This window comes from Eschrichtius robustus, chromosome 11 (genome assembly GCF_028021215.1).
Source record: "Eschrichtius robustus isolate mEscRob2 chromosome 11, mEscRob2.pri, whole genome shotgun sequence".
NCBI lineage: Eukaryota > Metazoa > Chordata > Mammalia > Artiodactyla > Eschrichtiidae > Eschrichtius > Eschrichtius robustus.
Genome location: NC_090834.1, coordinates 46,863,100 through 46,884,295, shown reverse-complemented (window position 1 = coordinate 46,884,295; position 21,196 = coordinate 46,863,100). Strand labels below are relative to the sequence as shown.

The window sequence follows — 21,196 nt, the reverse complement described above, 5'->3', positions numbered from 1 at the left end:
ATCCCATATTTGGCATTTATCCTCCACAATATTCCCTGTGAGATTTTCTCAACTATCCCTCAATTAATCTGTTATCATTCCTACCCTATGTGGAATTAAATTATCCACATTTTAGGATATATTTCTCTGAAAAGAATTATACAGCCTTACATCAGCAATGAGCTGGTAAATGAGAAAATTATATCAATGCAACAGGTTGTAGGTGAGGAAACTAAAAAGCACACTGCCTGACTGACTGGCCCAGGGCCATATGGCTAGCAAGAGGCAAAGAGATTTAAAAAGAAAACAGAAACAAAAACAAACCCCCAAAACTCACAGTCAAGTGTTTTTTCCACTGCATTATATTGCCTCATTCTTGGGAGAGAAAATACTGTACTCCCTTTCCTGGCCTCCCCCCTCTCTTATTTTCTTCTTGCCTAAGGATTACATAATAAGAGAAAAACGCAGCAAGGTCATATACAATCTGTGTGCCTCCACACCTGGTACTTTCAACAGTGTAAGGTCTGGAGGTAGGCCATGCAGTATTACACAAAGAAAAACTATTTAATGGATGCTTTTATTTTCAGAGCAAGCCCAGTGATAAAAGTCTATTCCTTTAATATTCATTATTCTAGTTCCTACTTGTTAAACATACTATTTAAAAAAAAATCAAAAAAATCAGCTTTTGAAAGAACTGCAAACAGACTTGCTGGCCTCTAAATACATCAATGAATCAATGTCTGTAACTGGCTTTCTTATAAAATATGAGTTCTATTGCCACTGAAGCTAAATAGAGAAATTGACAGGGTGAAAAAAAAAAAAAAAGAACAGAGGTTTAAGGAAGGTGAAAGCAAGTAACAGAGGCATTTTCAGTTGCACACATTATTGCTACTAAGCTTTCCACAATCTACCTCTTAAGGAGAATGTTTTCTTTTCATTTGTCACAGCAAATGCACTTTTTTGACAACGTTGGCGTTCAACAAAAGAAACACCTCAAAGTGATCAAGGCTCAGCTTGATACTAATTCAGTCCCTGCTTTCTGCACAAACTCAATACCCCCTGGGTGCATATTCAAGGAGGAATAGGCAATTTTATCCAAAGAAACTGGAGGGTTTTTTTAATGTTTTTATGAAGTTCTAACCTAAAACCCTGGGCAAACAAAATTACTGGCATGAAATACATGGTCTTTTGAAACCTATCAAAACCAACCTTCCAGTGGGAATCTTCTCTATTCTTAAATACAGGACCTCCTGGTCAAAGACCAAGCCTATGAAATGATGGATTAGGGAAGAGCAACAAGCAAATATAAGAATTCACTTCCTTCATGAGGTTGTTTCATTGGGTAAATTTGACTTTCCCCCCATCTCTCTGGCTTTTTTATTGCATGTGCATTTCCGATGCCAGGATTGCTTGTCCTTCTTTTAACCAAATCCTGTCCAAGGTTTCAGGACCAGCTAAGATTCCCATTCCTTGAAGAGGCCTGCACAAACTATGCCTACCAGTGATAACCTTTGTTTTTATTTTCAGCATAACAAGGTTAGGTACTGGAGCAGAGACTCTTAATCTCCTGTGGACTATACAATGAAGTCTAATTTGTTTGGCTGGGTGTTGAATATTCTTTAAACAACTGGCTCCTACATATCTCTGCAGCCTTATCTCTTAATATTTCTAACTATGAATTCTAAGCTCAGCTGCATTAACATCTTATTGTTTGCTATGACATCATGCCTTTTATAGCAATGTGTTCTTTCTTCCAACAGTGCCCTTTTCTGCATAGAAAGCTCCTACTTTAACCTCTGTGTTCCAGCTCAAATGCATCTCATCATGCCCACACAAATTTTCTGATTTCCTAAGGCAGAATAAGTTAAGTCCTCTTAAAGAACCCTAGTTATATACCAATGAGAGAAAATGTCAATATTTTGCATCCTCACCAGCAATAGATACTATCAATAAAGAAAACCTTTGTTAATTGATAGATGAAATATGGTATTACAGTTATTCTAATTAACATTTATTTGAATATTATTATGATCTACTCTGTTCACATAGTTTATCCATTTCTTTTTGCAGCTTATTTCTTATTGAACTAAACAAGCTCTTTATATATTGAAGGTTTTAGTGTGTATTTACTATAAATATTTTTTGGTTCAATTTCCTTTTATTTTTTGGCATGATTTTAAAATTTTTATGTAGTTAAATCTACTTACTTTTCTCTGTGAATTCTTCCACAATAGAATGCTCTTTCATATGGAGAGTTTAATTTCTATATTTTCTTCTGATGCCTTTACAGATTAACATTTTTATGTTAAAGTACTTAACCTATCTGGAAGTAATTTTTGGTCTTCTGAAGTAAAGATTTAATTTTTTTAAATAGTTAAGTGCCAAATGCTTTAACTATTTACAAACTAACACTTCATATTGATTTACGGAGCTTCCTTTATCATATGATATATATTTTCATGTATCAAAGGGTCTGTTTCTAGGCTATTTTCCTTTGTTAATATATTTCTTGTCACTTTTGCTCTAGTGCCACAGTGCTTTAACTTCTTGAACTTTATAGGAGGCAGTGTAGTAAATTATAAATTAGCACATCCTTTAGCATAATATGAGCCTGAGTTCAAATCTCAGCTCATCCACTTAATAGTTTCATGTTCCTAGGGATATTATTTAGCCTTGTAAATTCTTAGCTTGTTTGTAAAATTCATTTCACTTTATAACATGTTTAAATAGAGCCAGTCCTATCTTGTTATTCAAATTTTTCTAGATTTTCTTGTTACTCATTTTTAATTGTTTTCTTATTCAGTTTGTTTATGTAAAACTTCAAGTGCTATCAAAACTTGAGTTGAGATCAAGGTATCAATTATCTTGTGTTTAGAGGTTCAATTTATTTTAATAAAAGTTGCAAATCAGTGGCTTAATCTTAAAAAAAAAATAGTCCTTCCAATGGTTGACATATTTGGCTATTTATTGACCTCTTTCACCTTATAAATTTATTTTCCCCTTCTGAATATTTATAGTAGTTTGTTTTCTAAGAACTAGGGGAAATTGTGCCAAGGAGACAAAAAGGGAAGACAGATGGATTTGTTTTCAGATATTCATGTGAGCCAGTAAATGTGGTTGAAAAAGTCAAAAAAAAATATTATTTTTCTTCAAATAATATTTGAAGTTTTCTTCAAATAATATTATTTTTGATCTTGAGTTCTGATTTTAATTGAAATTATATTAAGGCTGTAAATTATTTTGGGAAGAATTAAGAGTTTTAAATATTTTGCCTTTATATCTAGAAAAACTGCATGTCCCTTTCAACTTTTCTATTCTTTAAAATAAATCTTTAATTTTCTTTACATCACTAGATTCTCAGTTCTCACTGAAGTTATATCATTTCTTTTTCCTCTGTGACTTCCTCTTAATATGGAAAAATAGTGAACACCAAATGGATGCCTTTGATAGGCTTAGGAAATTTTTTGTTAGAAGTTTACATCATACAGGCCAAGACCTCAAATAAATAAATAAATAAATAAATAATAAATACAATTAAGAACTTCTTTTTAAAGGATGATTTGAAAAATATTGCCTCTGTTTCTGCTCTGTGGAAGAAACAAGAATAGGAATATTTATTTATGTAAACTGATTCCCAGGCCTAAAAAAAAAAGAAAAAGATAAATTCTCATTTCTATTGAGTTTGCATCTTAACCTTGTTTGTCTTTTCCACTATGTTCGCTGAAAACTCTGGAAGTCTGTATGGTTGAGTACTATATCTCAACCAGCAAGGATACGATATTCCAAACCACCACTGAACAGTCCACCAGGCTAGCAGCAGCAAAAGGTTTTCACTGTTATTGTGAAATTGTAATGTCAGAGGAATACATCACAAATAAGAAGAAGGGGCTGGGCGAAGAAAGGACAGTCGAACCCTTAAAATGTATTTTCTTATTTGCTCCAATCAGAGGCATAACTTTCTGCTAGATATTGTCATTGAAAATATTGGGATATGCCAAGTTTTCTATGTGGACCTTCTTGGTTTTCCCTTCCTTCTAACTATGTGGGTAGCCACATCTCAAGACATTTTACTAGTTTCTCAATACAGTGCCAACAAAAAATAAGATTGCCTTCTATTTTTAAGCTCTTCATCACTCTACGACAGACCATTTTAACTTTTCACTTTATTATCTATCCAAAGTACATCTCTTAGTGTTCCCTAGCATTCCATGCCCATAATTTGTCACCTCCAAATTTTCTCAAAATCTCATTTCATGGAAGAGTTTAGTTTTTCCATTCTATTTATATTTGTTTATGAAATCCCACCCTTCTTCTCTGTTAAAGTTCAAAAATCATAATAAGGGCAATAGCATTTTTACTAGACTCTGTTCCCAAAGTTCCCTTACTTGATTGCCTTTGAATCCGTGGAAGATAAGTATATTCCTTTGGGATTAACATACTTAATGTCTTAGGTGTGTTCATTTGGATGACCCTAAAGAACACTGTCTGTATGATTATAATCCATTAAGTTACAATTTTGCTTTAAAAATTACAATTTGTTTAGAATACAGGAACTATATGCATTTAGCTTCCTTTATAAAGTGCTTAGCAATCGCATCAAACAAATGAGTACTTAAAAATGTTCTTCATGATAATGATAATGGCAAAGAATCCTTGTCTTTTTGGCTTTAGAATTATTTAGTCCTTTACCACCAGACTAGCTTGGCAAAATGACCTATTCTTTCTTGACCACCCAGTACATTATTGTCATATTTTTGACATTGCTTAAGAAATTATGTTACCAAGAAAATTCCTCACTATTCTTTTTTTTTGTTTTTTGGCTGCGCGGGAGGTGGGATCTTAGTTCCCTGACCAGGGATTGAACCTGTACCCCCTGCAGTGGAAGCACAGAGTCTTAACCACTGGACCACCAGGGAAGTCCATCACTATTCTTATTTTCCTTAATATTATATAGTAAATCAAGCAGAAAATAGTAGGTAACAGAGAATCCAAACTTAGGAGCAAACAGTTCATAATAAACACATAACAATCCATGCAAAAAAACCACTTTGCTATAATAACTCTACATCCAGGTCCAGAAATTATATTATTTGCTTATTTTCAAAAATAAGAAGTAAAACTTTTTATTGGATAAAAACCCCCAAATTTTGTATTTTCCCTCTCTTTGGTGTTGTAAGATAACTGAACTAGAATAAAACTTAATGAGTAGTGAATTCCAATCACTTACTAAGCAATCTCTATATTTTCTGTGGCATTATAAGTGAACTATCATCTACTAAAAAATGACAGCATAGATTTCATGTTCATACACCAAGAAACCAAGGGGAAAACAATTTATCCTCTCTCCTGAGAAAAGATGGGCATTTATATGGTAATACAAATTTCTCATTTCCCTGATAGAAAAATTTCCTTGACTTCTGATACTATGAAATATGCAATTTAACCACAGCTCATATTTATTGAATGATTTATTATATTGTGATAGCAAATGAGTTATGTTAAATTCCATTATATTAGCTAATTAATAGTCCTCAATGATTTCCACATAGACTTACATGGCGCTCGAGTTATAGTGTTTCATTATACAAATAATACATACTTTTTAGGACATAATATGTTAATCCTCACCCTTCCCTAGGTAAATAGGTATCTATCTATTTACCTAGATAGATACACAAGTAATTGCATATGCATTTGCTACTCATCACCCCCCGCTAATAAAAGGACAGATCAATATAAATTCAATCCCTATCAGAGTTCTGGGCCAATTTAGAAATAGGAAGAATTTAGAAATAGGCCCATTTGCTATGTGCTTCTCTTTGTACACTAACTCTCTCTACTTACTGGTCTCCACTTTACTCAGTAATTCACAGCAACCTCTACCATCCTCAAACCTCTTCTCTGCATTTTCCCAAAAAGGTGGTTTTTATCAAGTTAGCAGTGATGCCCTCCCAAAGTTATTGTTCAGTCCTACTTCTTTGGTCACCATAGACCATTCCCTCCACAGAACTTTTTATCTCCTCAGCTTCCTTGATGCTATGACAATCCTTTAATTTGGTGTCTTTGTTTCTAACCTGGTCTTTCTCCTTTCCAATCTGTATAAAAAACCAGCAGGGGCACCCATATAAAGTACAAATTTGATTTCAGTTCCTGTTTTAAACCCTTCAACTTTTCACCAACATCTTTAGGAAAAAAGACCAAGCTTCTTAGCAATTTCTACAAGCTCCTCCATAACATGACCTCTGGATACCGTCCCAGCCTGCCTTCCAACAGCATGACATTTTCCTGACTTTCCATGATAATTCACCCCTCTGTGCTATTAGTCAAGCTATTTTTCTCCCTGGAAAAACCTCCCACTCTAGACAAGTCCTATTTTTCCATTACACTCACTTTGGCCCAGAAAGCCTCCCAAATCTCCCTCCCAATGCATCTGCATCCTCCATTTTGGTGAACACAGCATGACATTATGTATCTGACCCCTGCCCCACTTACTGGTGATTTTTCACAAAGCAGAGGATACACCTTCTTGCTTGCCTACCTGCCTTCTCCCCTTCCTTCCTTCCTTCCTCTCTCCCTCCCTTCCTCTCTTCACGTAACAAATGTTTACATTTATTAGGAACAACCATTTTAATGGACCCTTGAGTACAACGGTGAGCAAAAGAGATACAGGTCTCTGTCATGATAATGCTTAGAGTATATCGAAGAAAACTTGTCACACCCATGATCACACTTGGAATATATAGTTACCAATGGAGATCAGTGCTCTCAAAACCAGAAATACAGTGACGGCAGCATATAAGAAACAACACCCAAAATTGAGGTGTCTAGAAGGCTCCTGGGCTATAATTTAAAGATGCTAGGTACCTACGTGGGTAGGGGTGGGAAGAAGTGGTGGAGAGTACTACGGGTATATGGATCATGATATATATATGGTGGGAGGTAACAAGGGAAACAAAAGGAACAGAAAAGCCAAGGTGCTCTTGTGCAGAGAAGAAAAAACTGAATCAAGATAAGAGTAGGTCAGGGTCCAAGCAGGGATGCCTTACTAGGCCACTGTAAGGGTTTTTTGCTTTATCCGAGGAGCAATGGAAAGCTATTAATGTGTTTGAGGCAAAAGCAGTGATTTAATTGGATTCATGCTTCGAAGTTTCTATGGTTACAGTGCAGAGAATAGATTGGAAGTGACAACTATAGTGAATTTAATCAGGAGTGGACCAATGCTGGTTAAATCCAACACCCCACCTGCTCAATAGCTAATCTGAAGAAGTGGACCATGCCAGGAAAAAACTCACAATTATTCTGACTTCTCTCACTTTAAATTTTGGACCACATATCTCAGTAGGACTCTTGGCACAACTCAGAAAGGCCATCATGCTTCACTCATGAATTTACTATTTAAAATGATACATTACACTTTCTTCCTTCTCCTCAAAATTCAAAGTACTTCCCGCCTTCCTCATTCTCAGTGAAAACCTTACTATTTATTTCACTAAGAACACAGAAGGAAGGACTTCCCTGATGACGCAGTGGTTAAGAATCCGCCTGCCAAAACAGGGGACACGGGTTCGAGCCCTGGTCCAGGAAGATCCCACATGCCGTGGAACAGCTAAGCCCGTGCGCCACAACTTCTGAGTCCGCGTGCCACAACTACTGAAGCCTGCGCGCCTAGAGCCCGTGCTCTGCAACAAGAGAAGCCACCGCAATGAGAAGCCTGTGCACCGCAACGAAGAGTAGCCCCTGCTCGCCTCAACAAGAGAAAGCCCGCACACAGTAACTAAGACTCAATGCAGCCAAAACTAAATAAATAAATAATTAAAAAAAAAAAAGAAGGAATCAGAAGACAAATCCCATTCTTCTTACTCCAAGTCCACCAACCAATCAGTAGCCATGCTCTATAACCATCTTCTCTTGTCTTCCTATAAAGCATGAACTGCCCAGCTGCCTTACCTGAGGTCAACTCCTCCACTTGTACATTGTAATCTAGTCCTTCTGGAACCCATTAGGAGACCCTCATGGGCTTTGCTCCTATAATTATAACCTCTATCTCTCCAGCTTTATCAATGTTTCCATCTCTACTTTAATCTTATTATTCATATTGTCCTTAGACATATATAAACATAATAGTTCACATCAAATATATAAGTGTAAGTATAAAACTATATAAAATACATGTATATATTTATTTTATATGTACTCTAACCTCATACGTGCCTTGTCCCTATATCCTCCGCCCCTTCAACTACTGCCCTATTTCTTTACTTCATTTTATATCCCAACTCCTTAGAATTTGTCCAGAGGTATTTTGGCAAATATTTAACAGACAGGTCTTTAAAAAATATTTTTAATCCCTACCTTATGGTGTTTGTCAATTTCTATGGAATACTGTGGATGATTTAAAGTCATCAAACTTGACTTCACTGAATGCAGAGTTGGAAAATAAGCACCCTATAACCTAGTGAGCTCATAGGAGCTGGCCCCAACACACTGAATTTGCCTATACTTACCATCTCCAGTTCTTGTCTTACTATTATTATCTCTTGAGCCCACCTCAATCAGCCTTCTGTTCCCAGAACTCCACTAAAAACACGATTCCTAAGGTCATTAATTCAGCCTTCATTTCACTCCGATTTTCAGCAGCATTTGTTTCAACTGGTCCATTCCTCATTTTTGAAACACTGTCCTGTGGTGTCCAGGACTGAGACTTGCCTGGTTCTCCTTTTACCTTAGTGGCCACTCCTTCTTAGTCACCTTTGCTGAGCTCTACATGTTGAAATGCCTCAGGACTCAGTCCTCTGTTAGATTTCTTCTCTACATATACACATTTCTTAAACTAGTTACTCTTGATGGGAGAATACCACCTCTTAGGGGGACTTTTGAGAGCTTGTGGCGGCAATTTGGTTCTCACAATGATGATGAGAAGTTACTGATGGTTACAGAGTAGGGGTCAGAGACAGCAGACATCCTGCAATTTGTGGAGAATACTGTGCAACAAGAAATTGTCTCACTCCCCGTATGCTTTTCAAATGACTTTCTGGACATTCATGTACATGAAAAACTCATTTATAATTATAAAAGATGCAAAGTTTTTGCATGATTTAAATATGCACTGGAATTTCTGGGATTGTAACTACCCTGTAAACTAAATATTATTGTACTCTACTGTGTCTAGAACTTAACCAAAAGATATTCACCATTTTGGAAAAGCACATCATAAAAGAACTGGGGCTCACAGTATTTGACTTGCATTGGGAGCCTGCATTTAGAACTGTTTTATTCATGATGATTCTGTATATGGGTACAAGTCACCTATTTCTTATGACATCTAGTGTAGTCATGCTTAAGAATTTAAATACTGAATGTAAATCATTTACTATAAATTATTTACATAGCTCCTTTATACTAAGGTATATTGATTTTTTATAAATCATTTGTGTATATAATACCTGTAAATTGAATTTTAAGAATGTAAAGTGGGCATATAAAACAAGGTGTTGGATCTTACACGATTGAGAATTACTGCCCTAGGTGAGCCTGTCCAGCTTCAAGGATTTAAATCCATGAAGATACTAATGATTCCCAAGTTTAGATCTCTAGTTTAGACCTCTCAAATTTAAAATGTACAAAACTGAACTTTGAATGTCTACTCTTGCCCCCCCCCCCAGTATGCCACAGTGTTCTATATCTCAATAAGCAGCAATACCGTCCACTTACTTACTGAACTAAAATCCTTGGAGTTATCTTTGATTCCTAACTTTTTTACACTCCACCTCCAATGCGTCCACAAAACCTGTCAGATACACCTTCAAAATACATCCACTTCTCAAGACCTAGTCTCTATCACCCTATGCGTAACTAGCATTTCCTCTTGTCTAGACATCAGCAAGAGCTTCTCAACTTATCTCCTGATTTCCACTCTTGACCCCCCCAACATATTCTCTACATAGCTGCCAGAATTACCATTTTAAAATATGAGTCATCCCTTAATCAAAATCCTCCAATGGTTCTCCATAACATTTATAATAAACTTGAAGTCTGCAAATGCCTATCATATCTGGTCCACAGGTGTTTCTCAGACTTTATTCCTTATAACACTTCCGCTTACTCAGTTCCAGCAACACTGCACTTCTTACTGGTCCTTGGACGTAAACATTTGACTGCTTCAGGACGTTTACACTTTCTCTTATCTTTCCCATATATCACTCTTCTCAGTGATTCAAAGCTTTGTTCAGAGAGGATTTGCTGACCTTCTAAGTCTGGGTCCAGCCAAAACCAGGAAGGGCTCTATATGATTTAATTAAAGGAATTTGATATAAGGAACTCAGGTGAGGTAAGAATTGGGGAGCTATATTAAAGATAGGGGAGAAATCCAAAGAGTAGCAGGAAGCTACTATCATCCATACAAGCTAGTGGGATATAGGGTGTAGGTGAGGCTACCAGAACCCATAAACCAGGCCCATATGGCAGAAGATAGAACCACCACTGAGGCGAGGCATCTCAAAATGATGATACACCTCCCCCTTCACCAAAAAAATTTGACCTGTTTTTTTTTTTTTTGATCTGTTTTCTACAGTGCTCAGAAGTATCCCCTTTTCCTCCTTCTCCCTAAACTCAGTATTTTTTTTGAAACAACAAAGCAAACAAACAAAACACACACACACACACACACACACACACACACACAAAACCCTTGGGTTGGCAAACACTAGGTAGTATATATTATAACAAAATGGCTAATCATTCAAATGTAGACTTCAAAATCATGCATTTTCTCTCAATCAGATTAAAATCCAAGTCCTCCTGTAACCCACAGAGTCTAATCCCCAACTCCCCTCTCTGATCTCATTTCCCACTACTATCCCCCTTCACTGACTGTATTCCAGCCCCACTGGGATCCTTGCAGTTCCCTGACTATCCAAAGTTACCCCCACCTCAGGGACTTTGCACTTACTGTTTCCTTTGCCTAAACACACTTCTTCCTGAAATCCACCTGATTTATTCCCTCATCTACTTACATGTCTGTTCAGAAAGTCCATAACTAAATATCTTATCTAAATAGCACTCCCACCCTTCATCATTCTTACTCCCTTACCTTTCTTTATTTTTTCCATAGCACTCATCACTATCTAACACACTATGTATTGATTTGCTTTTCTGTTTCTTGGAGGTCTCTACTGGCTAGAACACAGCATTGGTCAGCGCTGTATCTCCAGAGACTAGTGCAGTGTCTGGCATAGAATAAGTGTTTAATAAATATTTGATTATTACCCAAAATTACACATAGTTTAAATGTTATCTTCCACAGATATGACCATTATAATTTGCTAGTCATAGAAACAACAACAACAACAACAAGAAGTGTATTTCAGGTCACTACAGGTCTCTTCTTTAGGCTGCTTCATTTGCTTCTTGGGTACTCTACAGCTCGGTGTAGCTGATTAGTCTTACATTAGACCCAGGAGGTGGTATTAAACCTGTTCTTTAGATGTGCCCAGGCAGAACATATTTCAGGGAAGAAATAGTCACTGTAAAATATCTCTCAGTCAGTTTAGAGAAGTAAACCTTTGATACTCAACTTCTTAAGCATCTCTTTGGTATTTTCTATACTTGCTACTCTTAATACTGAGTAAGACTTAATAATCAATTCTTTTAGAATAAAAACCCAATAATCATTGATTTCAGCAATGATATTCCCAATTTTCCTTTGATAATTACAATTCCATTTTTTTAAGACAGCTAAAACGTCTTTTGAACTAAAGTGCCAGATAGTGGCAGAACTATTTAGTGGTTCTCTGCATGAATGCCTGACATTTTTTTACAAATCAACAAATATTTATAGTCAACAACCAAGAAAGTCTATTAATTGAAAAGCATCTAACTGGAACTGAACTCTCTGAAGAGAATGCTCTTGTTTCTCCCTCAATGGCACTGTATATTAAAAAAAGAGGATAAAATTAAAACTATTAAGTGTTCCTAATAGAGATGGTTGAAATAAATGATGAGATAATCAGATAATCATTTATTTTAATGAGCCACTGACAATAGAAAATAACTTTATGAAGAAACTCAGGAACAATAGCTAGTAATAAGCCATGATGGGGCTCCGGGTCCCCATCGCTGCACAGCAGCCAGGCGGTGCCAGGGATTTGGATGTCCGTGGCTTTGGGGGACCATTACTTCACCTGCCACATGTTTTACCTTCTTCAGTGTACTTGAAAATTGCCAGTAATTGGAAGATTACTAAGAAGATGCCCATGTCGCACAAACTTCAGACAAGCGTGTAGGTGAAGCCAGTGAATAACATTTATAAGTGCATGTGTGGCTGAGAACGCTAGTGCTCTGCATTGGGAGGATGATAGATCTTGTGCTGTGTATGCTTCTTTGTGTGAGTTTGTCTATATATCTATGCTTTTCCCATTTTACCTAGTGTTCTGTCTGTCCGGTTTTTTTTTTTTTTTTATACAGTTATTAGCACTTGTTATCATTGGTGGATTTGTTTATTGGTTTGGTTGTTTTCTTCTTTCCTACTTACTTTTTTTATTAATTTTTAAATTTTATTTTAAATAATTTTTTAATTTTTAATTTTAATAACTTTCTATTTTATTTTATTTTATTTTCTTCTTTCTTTCTTTCTTTTTTTCTCCCTTTTCTTCTGAGCTGGGTGGCTGACAGGGTCTTGGTGCTCCGGCTGGGTGTCAGGCCTGTGCCTCTGAGGTGGGAGAGCCGAGTTCAGGACATTGGTCCACCAGAGACCTCCTGGCTCCATGTAATATCAAATGGCGAAAGATCTCCCAGAGATCTCCATCTAAACGTTAAGACTCAGCTCCACTCAACGACCAGCAAGCTACACTGCTGGACACCCTATGCCAAAAAATTAGTAAGACAGGAACACAACCCCACCTATTAGCAGAGAGGCTGCCTAAAATCGTAATAAGGTCACAGACACCCCTTAAGCAAAATGAGAAGACAGAGACACACAGCAGATGAAGGAGCAAGGCAAAAATCCACCAGACCAAACAAATGAAGAGGAAATAGGCAGTCTACCTGAAAAAGAATTTAGAGTAATGATAGTAAAGATGATCCAAAATCTTGGAAATAGAATGGAGACAATACAAGAAACATTTTAAAAGGACCCAGAAGAATTAAGAGCAAACATACAATGATGAACAACACAATAAATGAAATTAAAAATTCTCTAGAAGGAATCAATAGCAGCATAACTGAGGCAGAAGAACGGATAAGGGACCTGGAAGATGAAATAGTGGAAATAACTACCACAGAGCAGAATAAAGAAAAAAGAGTGAACAGTATTGATGACAGTCTAAGAGACCTCTGGGAAAACATTAAACACACCAACATTCGAATTATAGGGGTCCCAGAAGAAGAAGAGAAAAAGAAAGGGACTGAGAAAATATTTGAAGAGATTATAGTTGAAAACTTCCTTAATATGGGAAAGGAAATAGTCAATCAAGTCCAGGAAGGACAGAGAGTCCCATACAGGATAAATCCAAGGAGAAACACGCCATGACACATATTAATCAAACTATCAAAAATTAAATACAAAGAAAAAATATTAAAAGCAGCAAGGGAAAAACAACAAATAACATACAAGTGAATCCCCATAAGGTTAACAGCTGATCTTTCAGCAGAAACTCTGCAAGCCAGAAGGGAGTGGCAGGACATATTTAAGGTGATGAAAGGGAAAAACCTACAACCAAGATTACTCTACTCAGCAAGAATCTCATTCAGATTCGACAGAGAAATTAAAACCTTTACAGACAAGCAAAAGCTAAGAGAATTCAGCACCACCTAACCAGCTTTACAACAAATGCTAAAGGAACTTTTCTAGATGGGAAAGACAAGAAAAGGAAAAGACGTACAATAACAAACCCAAAACAATTAAGAAAATGGTAATAGGAACATACATATCAATAACTACCTTAAATGTAAATGAATTAAATGCTCCAACGAAAATGAATAGACTGGCTGAATGGATACAAAAACAAGACCTGTATATATGCTGTCTACAAGAGACCCACTTCAGGCCTAGGGACACATAGAGACTGAATGTGAGGGGATAGAAAAAAATATTCCATACAAATGGAAATCAAAAGAAAGCTGGAGTAGCAATTCTCATATCAGACAAAATCAACTTTAAAAATAAAGACTATTACAAGAGAGAAAGAAGGACACTACATAATGATCAAGGGCTCAAACCAAGAAGAAGATATAACAATTGTAAATATATATATGCACCCAACATAGGAGCACCTCAATACATAACGTAAATGCTAACAGACATAAAAGGGGAAATCGACAGTAACACAGTCATAATAGGGGACTTTAACACCCCACTTTCACCAATGGACAGATCATCTAAAGTGAAAATAAATAAGGAAACACAAGCTTTAAATGATACATTAAACAAGATGGACTTAATTGATATTTATAGGACATTCCATCCAAAAACAACAAAATACACTTTCTTCTCAAGTGCTCATGGAACATTCTCGAGGATAGATCATATCTGGGGTCACAAATCAAGCTTTGGTAAATTTAAGAAAATTGAAATTGTATCAAGTATCTTTTCCAACCACAACGCTATGAGACTAGATATCAATTACAAGAAAAAATCTGTAAAAAATTCAAACACATGGAAGCTAAACAATATACTACTAAAAAACCAAGAGATCACTGAAGAAATCAAAGAGGAAACCAAAAAATACCTAGAAACAAATGACAATGAAAACATGACAACCCAAAACCTATGGGATGCAGCAAAAGCATTTCTAAGAGGGAAATTTATAGCAATACAATCCCACCTCAAGAAACAAAAAACATCTCAAATAAACGACCTAACCTTACACCTAAAGCAATTAGAGAAAGAAGAACAAAAAAACCCCAAAGTTAGCAGAAGGAGAGAAATCATAAAGATTAGATCAGAAATAAATGAAAAAGAAATGAAAGAAACAATAGCCAAGATCAATAAAACTAAAAGCTGCTTCTTTGAGAAGATAAACAAAATTGATAAACATTAGCCAGACTCATCAAGAAGAAAAGGGAGAAGACTCAAATCAATAGAATTAGAAATGAAAAAGGACAAGTAACAATTGACGCTGCAGAAATACAAAGGATCATGAGAGATTACTACAAGCAACTATATGCCAATAAAATGGACAACCTGGGAGAAATGGACACATTCTTAAAAAAGCACAACCTTCTGAGACTGAACCAGGAAGAAACAGGAAATATAAACAGACCAATCACAGCACTGAAATTGAGACTGTGATTAAAAATCTTCCAACAAACAAAAGTCCAGGACCAGATGGCTTCACAGGTGAATTCTATCAAACATTTAGAGAAGAGCTAACACCTATCCTTCTCAAACTCTTCCAAAATATACCAGAGGGAGGAACACTCCCAAACTCATTCTACGAGGCCACCATCACCCTGACACCAAAACCAGACAGAGAGGTCACAAAGAAAGAAAACTACAGGCCAATATCATTGATGAACATAGTTGCAAAAATCCTCAACAAAATACTAGCAGAATCCAACAGCACATTAAAAGGATCATACACCATGATCAAGTGGGGTTTATCCCAGGAATGCAAGCATTCTTCAATATATGCAAATCAATCAATGTGATACACCATATTAACAAATTGAAGGAGAAAAACCATATGATCATCTCAATAGATGCAGAAAAAGCTTTTGACAAAATTCAACACCCATTTATAATAAAAACCCACCAGAAAGTAGGCATAGAGGAAACTTACTTCAACATAATAAAGGCCATATATGACAAACCCACAGCCAACATCGTTCTCAGAGGTGAAAAACTGAAACCATTTCCTCTAAGATCAGGAATAAGACAAGGTTGTCCATTCTCACCACTATTATTCAACATAGTTTTGGAAGGTTTAGTCACAGCAATCAGAGAAGAAAAAGAAATAAAAGGAATCCAAATCGGAAAAGAAGAAAAGCTGTCACTATTTGCAGATGACATGATACTATACATAGAGAATCCTAAAGATGCTACTAGAAAACGACTAGAGCTAATCAATGAATTTGGTAAAATAGCAGGATACAAAATTAATGCACAGAAATCTCTTGCATTCTTATACACTAAGGATGAAAAACCTGAAAGAGAAATTAAGGAAACACTCCCATTTACCACTGCAACAAAAAGAATAAAATACCTAGGAATAAACCCACCTAAGGAGACAAAAGACCTGTATGCAGAAAACTACAAGACACTGATGAAAGAAATTAAAGATGATACAAACAGATGGAGAGATATACCACGTTCTTGGACTGGAAGAATCAATATTGTGAAAATGACTCTACTACCCAAAGCAATCTACAGATTCAATGCAATCCCTAGCAAACTACCAATGGCATTTTTCACAGAACTAGAAAAAATTTCACAATTTGTTTGGAAACACAAAAGACCCCAAATACCCAAAGCAATCTTGAGAAAGAAAAACGGACCTGGAGGAATCAGGCTCCCAGACTTCAGACTATAATACAAAGCTACAGTAATCAAGCGAGTATAGTACTGGCACAAAAACAGAAATATCGATCAATGGAACAGGATAGAAAGCCCAGAGATAAACCCAGGCACATATGGTCACCTTATTTTTGATAAAGGAGGCAAGAATATACAATGGAGAAAAACAGCCTCTTCAATGAGTGGTGCTGGGAAAACTGGACAGCTACATGTAAAAGAGTGAAATTAGAACACTCCCTAACACCATACACAAAAATAAACTCAAAATGGATTAAAGACCTAAATGTAAGGCCAGACACTATAAAATTCTTAGAGGACAACATAGGCAGAACACTCTATGACATACATCCCTGCAAGATCCTTTTGACCCACCTCTTAGAGAAATGCAAATATAAACAAAAATTAACAAATGGGACCTAATGAAACTTAAAAGCTTTTGCATAGCAAAGGAAACCATAAACAAGACGAAAATACAACCATCAGAATTGGAGAAAATATTTGCAAATGAAGCAACTGACAAAGGATTAATCTCCAAAATTTACAAGCAGCTCATGAAGCTCAATATCAAGAAAACAAACAACCCAATCCAAAAATGGGCAGAAGACCTAAATAGACATTTCTCCAAAGAAGATATACAGATTGCCAACAAACACATGAAAGGGTACTCAACTTCACTAATCATTAGAAAAATGCAAATCAAAACTACAGTGAGGGATTACCTCACACCAGTCAGAATGGCCATCATCAAAAAATCTACAAACAATAAATGCTGGATAGGTGTGGAGAAAAGGGAACCCTCTTGCACTGTTGATGGGAATGTAAATTGACACAGCCACTACGGAGAACAGTATGGAGGTTCCTTAGAAAACTAAAAATAGAACTACCATATGACCCAGCAATCCCACTACTGGGCATATACCCTGAGAAAACCATAATTCAAAAAGAGTCATGTACCACAATGTTCATTGCAGCTTTATTTACAATAGTCCAGACATCTGTCCATTGACAGATGAATGGATAAAGAAGATGTGGCACATATATACAATGGAATATTACTCAGCCATAAAAAGGAATGAAACTGAGTGATTTGTAGTGAGGTGGATGGACCTAGAGTCTGTCATACAGAGTGAAGTAAGTCAGAAAGAGAAAAACAAATACCATATGCTAACACATATATATGGAATCTAAAAAAAAAAAGATTATGAAGAACCTAGGGGCAGGACAGGAATAAAGACACAGACATAGAGAATGTACTTGAGGACACGGAGAGGGGAAAGTGTAAGCTGGGACGAAGTGAGAGAGAGGCATCGACATATATACACTACCAAATATAAAATTGATAGCTAGTGGGAAGCAGCCACATAGCACAGGGAAATCAGCTCGGTGCTTTGTGACCACCTAGAGGGTGGGATAGGGAGGGTGGGAGGGAGATGCCAGAGGGAGGAGATATGGGGATATATGTATATGTATGGCTGATTCACTTTGTTATAAAGCAGAAATTAACACACCATTGTAGAGCAATTATACTCCAATAAAGTTGTTTAAAAAATAAAAAAAATAAGCCCTGATGAACTTTCTGCTTACCCTGATGAATTAAATTATGACTTCTTTATGCTTGTTACCCTTCAGATATAGAATTCTATCAATTACCATTAATTATTGAAGTTAATTCTTACTATATTGGGATTCTTACCAGAGAAGAATTTCAGCTCATTCTTTATTTGCCAAACAGTGCAAAACAATTTTTATTATATCAACTAGTTCTGGGCTTATGAGAATTACTATTTGTATATACTACACCAGTATCCTTCTAACAATGGACTACAATGATCTCTTTCGAAAGCTATCAAATGAATAATATGAATTTAAGCCTGATTTTTCATGATTCCAAATAGGTCATCACTGCTCAAAGATCTTTGGATTAGTTTCTTTGTTTGCCCATTAAATTCTATGTTGCATATTTTCCCCATTTTCTTCTCATCTCCATTTCCAAGCTGAGTGCTCTTTCTAGAGACAAAGGATTTTATACACACTATTATTATTTAACTGTATAGTATAAGCTCTTTCAACTGTCCTTTCTAAAATATCTCTTCTCTATTACATAACATCTTGTCCTTTCTTAATTTTTACAATAATTAGTCTCCCCCTTTCCAGTACTAACTTCTTAAGCTGCATTTGCAAATACATTTCTTCTAGTCCTCAGTTTCCATCCTCACTCCTTTATTGACTCCTTCTCATCTGCCTTCCAGTACCAATAAGTCTTCCCTTGATCCTAATCTAATCAACTAGCAAGTTATCAATACCATTTACATTACGATGCTCCAAATCCTTCAAAGATTCCCTAACATCTCTAAGTTGTTCTGACATCTTGTCAAGGCATTCAAGATCTTTACCATGCTGACCCTAAATGGTTTTTCCATACTACTCCCCAGAACAATATCTTTGCTTCTGCTAGGCTGACTGACTCACACCTCTCAAATAAGGTTTAATCATTACCTTCCTTGATTTTTGACAGTGCTGTGGATTGCACTTAAATGACCTTCTTCTTTCTTCATTTGTCTGATTTTCAATGTTCAGCTCAAATTTTATCTTCTCTGTGAAGCTTCTCTTATTGCCCGAGATTACACTGAATCTGCCTTTTTCTGATTCTGTATAGTTTTCACAAACCAACTCCTAGTTTAGCATTCAATTAAAAATTATTTTTTATTTACATTTGCAACGTTTCCTTTGAATAGTCAAAAGAAACAACCAGCCAACAAGCTCACGTTTACTGAGCACTCACTTGTCAGTCACTCTGTTGGGCAAAGGGAATATAAGAATGAATAATCTTTATTTACTCAGAACTCTTAATACAATGCACCTTTCAGATAATAAAAAAAATCTTATCAATAAAAGAGTAAAACATCACCAACAGACCTGCTATTATAAATGACCGCTATTCAAAATGTTGTAGAGTTGCTATATATACAGATAATACCATGCAGACAGTCATGCAAGAACTGGAAGATTTGTGTGATCTCAATCCCAGGTGTCGATTATTTTGAAAGTAATACCAACCACTAATTTTAAAATGACATTTTCTAAAAGACATTTCAGTGTTCCCACTATTTCCAGTACATCTGACAAGCAGGTAGAAATCTATGATTTACAATCACATGAACAACACACTATTAACAATTACTGATATCCAAGGTATTCCAATTCCAAAAATGCATCTTACAGAAGAAAAAAAGACACATGAATGTTAAAACTGTACAAGGAAAGAAGGAAAACAAAACAACAGCTTGAGAACACATACACATTTCTATACATGCTGGTCATTCCACTACTTAGACATCAAAATTATTGTATGACCCATTATTTTCAAAGCGTATATTTTAAAACTCTATGTTCTACATACCTGTCCAGTCTCCTACTATTTTAAGGTGGACCCCAAATGTTGCTTTGGTTTCAGTAGGACACTAAAAAAATAAATAAATACTGGAATCAATTCTGAATAATAATTATGTAGTACCAGAATATGATTCAATTACTACTTTTATTCTCATAGCAAATCTCCAAAATCAATAAGAAATAGAAAGGAATGGACTAAAAAAAAATCTATACAGATCCTCATTAGTGGGAGAAAAAAAGCAATGCCAACCAGTCAATAAGACACTATACGTTTCTTGAAAAGCCCATATGTATTATATAAAACAAAAAAATACACAGTCTAAAGCGGCTAGTACATTACATCTAACCATATATCTTGCTTAAATATATTTTGAGTTAAAATATTTGAGGACACAGCTTTTAACCACGAAGGAAGAAATGGAGACTAATGATTTTAGTGTCTTTTTCTTTGCAGATATTCTTATACGCTTCACATCCTAACAAATTCCGGGGAAATGAAAAAAATAATTATCAATGTGACCTGAATTTTCTGTGTCTAATGAAGAAACTCCTACTGAAAGAGTTTTATTTCATTCCCTCCCATAATTCTCAGAAGAAATCTGGAGTAAAGTGGCAAGGGTACCTGAGGAGGGGAGTGAGCTGTGGTACTGGAGGTAAGAAAAAGTACCTGTGGTCCCATGTTTAGCAAATATAGGAAACAGCCACATAGTGAAAATGAGAGAATAATTTTTAGTTCACAATAAGAAAATGCAGTATCTCCCTTTATTTTACAGAATCCCAATCCCTTTCCACAATTCAAAAATTCAGAAATTTTCAAAAATGAGTTTTTTCATAACGCATTTGATGGCACTATCAGACCTGAATTGATGGGAAGGTAATGATGGGAGGTTAATACTTCTGTATAAAAGTTCATACAGAACTATTTTCCTACAGAAATACCCATTTGTTTAAGAATGTTGCCTCATATCCTACTAGAGATCTTAGGTAATATATTAATTATGCATACCTTTTACAACCCTCAAAATTCTGAATTCCGAAAATACATCTAGCATAAGGGTTATGGGTAAGGGATCATCTGCATGTGACTAGCCAGTGTTCATTGAATATCATGTACCAAGGGCAGGGCTAAGTGCCTCATTTCTAAAAGCTCACAATAACCCTGGTGAGTTGTCTTTTATAGTTAAGGAAATTGAGTAATTAAGACTTAAAACCAACTTTTAACAACCTTTATGGGAAAAGAATTTTAAAAAGAGTGGATATATATATAACTGATTCACTTTGCTATACAGCAGAAACTAACATAACATTTTAAAT

At 35.8% G+C, this 21,196-nt stretch overlaps 1 protein-coding gene across 3 annotated transcripts in view; it reads right to left on the bottom strand.

Moving 5' to 3' along the window:
* NOX4 (NADPH oxidase 4) overlaps positions 1–21,196 on the bottom strand; it is a 143,543-nt gene that overhangs the window by 46,760 nt on the left and 75,587 nt on the right. For all 3 annotated transcript variants that reach the window (XM_068556666.1, XM_068556667.1, XM_068556668.1), the window contains one exon: positions 19,890–19,950. In XM_068556666.1, coding sequence (XP_068412767.1) covers positions 19,890–19,950 — 61 coding nt within the window. The remainder of the gene's footprint in view (positions 1–19,889; positions 19,951–21,196) is intronic.